General features: G+C 61.8%; 1 protein-coding gene across 4 annotated transcripts in view; it reads left to right on the top strand.

The window, feature by feature from the left end:
* The first annotated feature begins 3,192 nt into the window (after nt 1-3,192).
* Nucleotides 3,193-5,791, top strand: part of LOC113217753 (B-cell lymphoma/leukemia 11B) — a 97,150-nt gene continuing 94,551 nt past the window's right edge. For 3 of the 4 annotated variants that reach the window (XM_052272443.1, XM_052272444.1, XM_026437797.2), the window contains exon 1: nt 3,193-3,851. Coding sequence is in view for 2 of the 4 variants with exons in the window: in XM_026437797.2 (XP_026293582.1) it covers nt 3,707-3,851 (145 nt within the window). In the remaining 2 variants the exon portion in view is untranslated. The remainder of the gene's footprint in view (nt 3,852-5,791) is intronic. The other variant, XM_026437798.2, reaches the window with a different exon arrangement.

Genomic DNA, 5,791 nt, shown 5'->3' on the forward strand with positions numbered 1-5,791 from the left:
TTAAAAAAATTACATTAAAGTCATGTCAAGTTTTGGAATACGCGGTCTTCAAGTAGTTGTGTTGTCATTCCCTGTTTCCTGTTTATTCGCGGATCAAAGCGAGCGTGCGAGCCTAGGTGCGAGCTGAGACGTTTTCGACGGTATGAAAAGTTTTATCGCCTAACATTTGTATTGAACACTGATAACAAATTTTAACTCCATAGCTCAAATGAACAAATCGTTCGGTGCTTCTCTACAAAGTCAGAGACTTCAAATAGTTCGAAAAAGAAAAGTTGCAGCAGCCTCCAAATCGTTTCTAACCTCAACGACCGTCGAAGAGTCGATGCTGCGCTGTCAGGTAAGATGTAATATTTCTAAGTTTGTTTCGACCCGTTTTTGCCATCTAAAATGTAGAAGGGTGATAATTTATTACCGGTAAGGCTATTCAACCTCGGAGCGGATCAATTCATGCAAACGCCATAACCCGGTGTGCCTCAATTCACCCGTTTGGGCAACATGATTTTCTTTTTTGTTGGGTACCTGAAACCTTAAAATCTACTCTTCCTGTAAAACCTAGGCCTAGTTGCGTTGGTATTCTTGACTGGAAATATGAATTGAATAAGTCAGGTTAATTCCCAGAAGGGGTATTTCACCTATTTGTAACACCCTAATCTCAAACAATACACTGGAAATCCAAGTTTATAAATGTTGGACACCTCACCTAGAAGACTTACTTTTTAGTCCAGAGAGCCCAATTCAGAACCAATAGAATTTAACACGTTGAGTTCCAGGGGGGCATTAATGACGTGCATTGTGACTAATCATGTGGTCACGTGGGACTCAACGTGATAAGCTCTGGAAACCAAATTTTATCTGTGGTGATGAAATAATTTTATGAAGCTAACTTAACTTATTGGTGTGATCATATTAGTTAAAAATTGGGTCACCAAATTTTAGTCGGTTTCTTTGTTTCTTACAACCCTGATTTAGTTGGAACTACTAATTAGTCCTCTGGTTGCTCGGCGAGTGAAAATATTCACTCACCTGCACTAACACTAATAACACGACAAAAGTGATGTTCATGGTACCCCTATGAACGAGATGCACTGTAGCATCATGGCGCCTTCTCTCATGATTGTGCCTGTTCTCTAGAGCATAAATGCGGAACCATGTTCAAGTAGCCGACCTCCCTTATCGTCGAACTAACGAAAGAACAGTACGTACTGTTGCCCATTTCTCCACCTTGTTGAGGGTGGGTTGAACCGCTGTCCCCCACCCCCAGACAGGACCAGCCCCACCACCCCTACCCACCCCCGGCGCCTGAGCGTGGCGCGCAATCTTGTCTTCATTCAACAACTTTTTTCTTAATGCTTCATTCATAAAACTGCGCAGACTAGGGAGGGGGAGTGGCGGGGGTGGGGGCGTCTGGTTGTAGGGTGGCAATGAGAGCGAAGGGGGAGGGGGTGGGGGCGTCTCGGCGACCGAGACGTTCGAATCGCCCGCGTGGGGGGAGAGGCGGTGGGGGCGTCTGTTGCAGAGCCAAGTGGATGATAATGCCATTCATTTGGCGGGAATCTCTTCGTCAGCTGATCGCAGCCGCGCCGGTTAGAGTAGGGGTTTTATTATTCTGTTCCCGTTCCGTCTCCCACCCCCTCCGCGGTTCCCCGCCCCTCTCTCTCTCGCTCTCGCTCGCGTCTCCATCGCCGTCTCCTTTTGTCTTTTCGCGGCGCTGCCACCACCGCCGCCGCCTCCGCACTTCTCTCAGTGTTTTATTTTTTCTTGGTCGCCGCCGCCGCGTGGCGCGTCGTCGCGCAGTCTTGAGATGTTTGCACGTTATGGCTATTGATCCTCTCCCCCGCGCCCGTCCCCGCGCCTGCAGCTGTACTCCTGCTGCCGCTGCCGCCGCTTCTTTTCCCTAGTTTTCTCCTGTTGCATCCCCGGCGCCTGGAATGGGCCGCGAGTTAGCAACACTTTGCAGACGCGTGCGCGCCGCGGTGTGCTGGAGGCAGGCTGCCGCCCCGCCCCGCCCCGCGCCGCGCTCGCTGCCTCCCGCTTCGCGAGGTGATCTGGGCGGCCCTGCAGCCTCCGGACCTGGACCCCTTTGTGCTCGCCTGGTTGCGATGGAGGCCGCCGTGAGGGGCCGCCCCTCCCCTTCCCCCGGAGTGGTCACGCGATTGGCCAGCGTGTCCACCCCCACTGGCCCACTCGAGTCAACCCTTCCCGGCCGCTGACCCCGCCCCGCCCGCCCCTCTCGCCAGGGGGTGGCTCCGCGGCGCGCCCGGGGGTGGGGGTGGTCCGCAACGCGTACGGTGGCGCCCTGTGGCCGGCCGATGAACTAGCGCCCGCTCGGCCCGCCGTTGCCGTGGACCTGGGGGTGGTGAGGGTGTGCGCGCGCGGGGACACCCTCCAGCTCGCTCGCGCAGGAAGAGACGGATGTGAGTACGTGAGAGCGTGTGCGAGTGAGAGAGCGAAGGAGAGGATTACCCAGAGGACATGTCCCGTGCACGGGGTGGGGTGTGAGGGGTGCAACAAAAGGGTGTGGTGATTACAATAAAAAGGTCAGCTACCATTAATTAGGTAAGGGTCATCTTGCATTATAGCTGTATTCTTTATCATTTTTTTGTAGGCCGTGTTCCGAAGGGGAGGCAGGAAGGAGCTGGGGCAGTGTCTTGACCCTCGGTCTGACCGCTGTCCGAGCAGCGGTCACCTGCCGGACAGGGTAGCGGAGCGCCGGCGCCCGAGGAGCAGCACCCTTCCCTCTCGGACCTCCGCGCGACGACTTTGCCCTCCGTGTCCGAGAGAGCGCGCTCGCATGCAGAGTGCGCGAGCCCGCGGCGAGCCTTCCCTCCGTTACCCTCCCCTCCGCGGGAAGGGCTGCGCCGGGGCTGCGCCGGGCTGCGCGACCACAGGCCACCCCCGCGCCCTCCCCTCCCTCGCGGCAACCCCCCTCCGGCCGCGCTCCCTTCGGCGGCGCCCTCCCCCGCCCGCGCTCCCCCTCCGCCGCCGCCGCCTCCCCGCGACGCTCCCCGCGACGCCCAGCGTCGCCCAGCGCGAGAGCGCGAGCGAGAGGACCGGGTCCAGCGGGGAGGGAGGCCGAGAGGGGGAGGGTGTGGGCGCGGGGCGGAGCGGGCGGCGCGCAGCGGCCAGCCAGGCCGGCAGCGGAGCGCCTAAGCGGGGCGGCGCGGGGCGGGGCGGGCGGGCCGGGGCAGGACGGCACAAGCAGGCAGCCAGTCAGTGTACCCACAGAGGCCCTCCCAGGCGGACGGGCAGGCAGGCAGGCTGGCAGACAGCCAAGCGCCACGACGAGCCCAAGCGACGACCCGACCCTCGCCGAGCCGAGCCGAGCCGCGACCGTCCGCGGGACTTAGCGTGTTGTTGTGACCGCGCGTGCCGAGCGCGACGCGTGCCGCTGACGCGCACCTGCCGGGCCACCTGCCGGACTTACCTGCTGCCTCTCCAGTGGATTCCCCTCACCGGCCGAGCGCCGCCCTGTGGATTTTAACTCTGTGGATTGCAGTGCTGTGCGGCGCCGATGGTGCTTCCCCGTGCGACATGCCGTGCGCCGGCGACCTCCTGAGGTCGGCGCGCTCGTCCCGCAAAAAGGATTAAAGCAGTGCGTCGTCGTCTTGTGTGTTTGTGTGTGACAGTGAGTGGCCGGTGATGACGGCGAACTGACTGACAGTGGTGATGGTGACATGTTGTGCGGATTAACTCTAACGACACGTGGATGACCACGACGGCGACGGAGACTCTGCCGGCGAGGAAGCCCAGCCCTTCCCCCCCGCCCCCGAGTCCCAGTGATAGTGTGTCGCCCACAAGCACGACGTCTGCGAAAATGAGGATAAAGATGCCCGCAGTGAGAATCAGCCAAGGTAAGTGGAGGGCGTGAGTGTGTGCGTGTGTCGCTTTGACGCGGGGTTGGAGGAGTGCGAAGTGCGTCGTCCGCGTCCAGGGCGCTGGTCTCCGCGCCGGTGGCGGCTAGAGCTCGCCCGGGTCGGGTCGCGCCGGCGTCGCGGCGCCGCCGCCGCGCCGAGCCGCTCCGAGGGGTGGCCGGGACCGCGGCGCTGCGGCGGGCGTCGCACTGCCGGGGGTGCGCCGGGCCGCGCCGAGCCGAGCCGGGCTGCTCTCGCTGGCCTTAAAAATTAAAAGTCTGCGGGGCAAAAACAAACAGGGCGCTAACTATACAGCGCGGCGGGGGTGGGGCGCCGCGGCGCGTCGAGAGGGGCGAGCGAGGAGCGAGTCGTGGGGCCCGGCCCGGGCCGTGCGGCGGCCAGGTAGTGCGGCGCGGCCGCGGGGGTGTCGGGGTAATGGTGGCGGTCCTAATTGCGCGGCCCTTGGCCAGCCCAGCCCAGCCCCGGGAGGAGGGCCACTTTGGGCGCTCGGTGGCGCCGGGGAACAAGTGTGCGGGCCCCGATGAATGGCCCGGGGTGAGGCCAGGCCGTGAGGCCGGGAATGAAATGGGAAGGACTCTAAGCCGGGCTTGGGCGGGGCGGGGTGGGGATGGGTCGGGTCACTGCAGGTATAGAGAGGCCGCAGGCGTGTGCGGGGAGGGTGGTGGAGGAGGAAGTGGAGGACGAGGGTGATAGTATAGTGAGCGTAAAGAGAGGTGAAAAAAAATATTCGGTGGTGGTCGTCGTCATTGTTATGCTGTCGGAAAAGAGTTGAATTTTTGAGGTGCGCCCATCTTCACTTTGTCCTCGTGATGGGATCTACTGACCACGACAGTTCGATGACCGACCTCCTCTAAGAAAGGCTTGTTTACGTTACCGCCTCCTACATATGTATTCCCACACGACACTCTTTTCCTTTGGCCGAGTCGTGTTCTTTGCCGTGTGCGTGTGCGTGATACGCGCGCTGGGGTTGTAGGCTACCGCGACGCGTTTTCGCAATCAACGGCAAACAAAGTGCTTTCCGCCGCTCAGAGGGGGTGAGTCCGGCGCGGCCGCGAGGGGTGCGCGACGCGCTGCTGCAGCGGGTCGCCGGGTGTCGCCGCCGCCACCATGACCGACATCCCCCGTCCTGCTGCTGCTTCATCGCCGTCGCGTTGTCGCTTTCCTCGGCGGACAGTGTGTAGAGCCGGCGCCGGTCTTGTAGATTTTCCCGCGGTTTGGGTGACTGAGTTAGGGGCGCATTGTGGTCCTGTCCAGGGGAGAAGGGGATGTCGTCGCTTATTTTTTCCCTTGCTCCCGCGAGCTCGCCTTGCATAAACCAAATACTGCCACTAGACGGGGCGGAGAGCGGAGCATCAGCTGGGCGCGCTGCTGGGGTATTGTGTGCAAAACAGGATGCAGGAAAGGACGATTCAGTTTACAGGTTTATAGAGACGGGCTCATAGTTTCGGATTACGCGCGGATGGGCCACGCCATGGTCCTGCACGTGCACCTCACCTGGGCCTCAATGGGGGGCGGCGCGGCCGGGCGGGGCCGGGCGGGGCGGACGGAAACTGTGCAATGTGCCTCGCCTTCCTCCACCCCCGGCGCAGCGCCGCGCCGCCCCCGGGGGCGAGGCAGACCCAGTTGGTGGGTCCGGGGGGCGGCGCGGCCGGGCTGCGGGAGCGCGGCGGGGCGAGGGCGGCGCAACTGTCCGGCCCTCCTTTACCCCGCCGCAGCGGGCCACGCCGCGCCAGCCGCAGCCCGCTCGATCGAACAAAGCGGGACGGGAACATGGCGTGCCCCTTGCAGCGTCCTCGTCCTGTAGGAACCTGGGGCTGCGCGCGGCGCGGCGTGCCGGCCTAGGTGCTGGCGGGGGCCAAAGCCGGGCCAGGTGGCCCCCAGAGCGCACTCATCCCGGCTCGGCCCGCCTATGGTTATAC

The sequence above is a fragment of the Frankliniella occidentalis genome, unplaced genomic scaffold (genome assembly GCF_000697945.3).
Source record: "Frankliniella occidentalis isolate FOCC.00 unplaced genomic scaffold, Focc_3.1 Scaffold205, whole genome shotgun sequence".
Classification (NCBI taxonomy): Eukaryota; Metazoa; Arthropoda; class Insecta; order Thysanoptera; family Thripidae; genus Frankliniella; species Frankliniella occidentalis.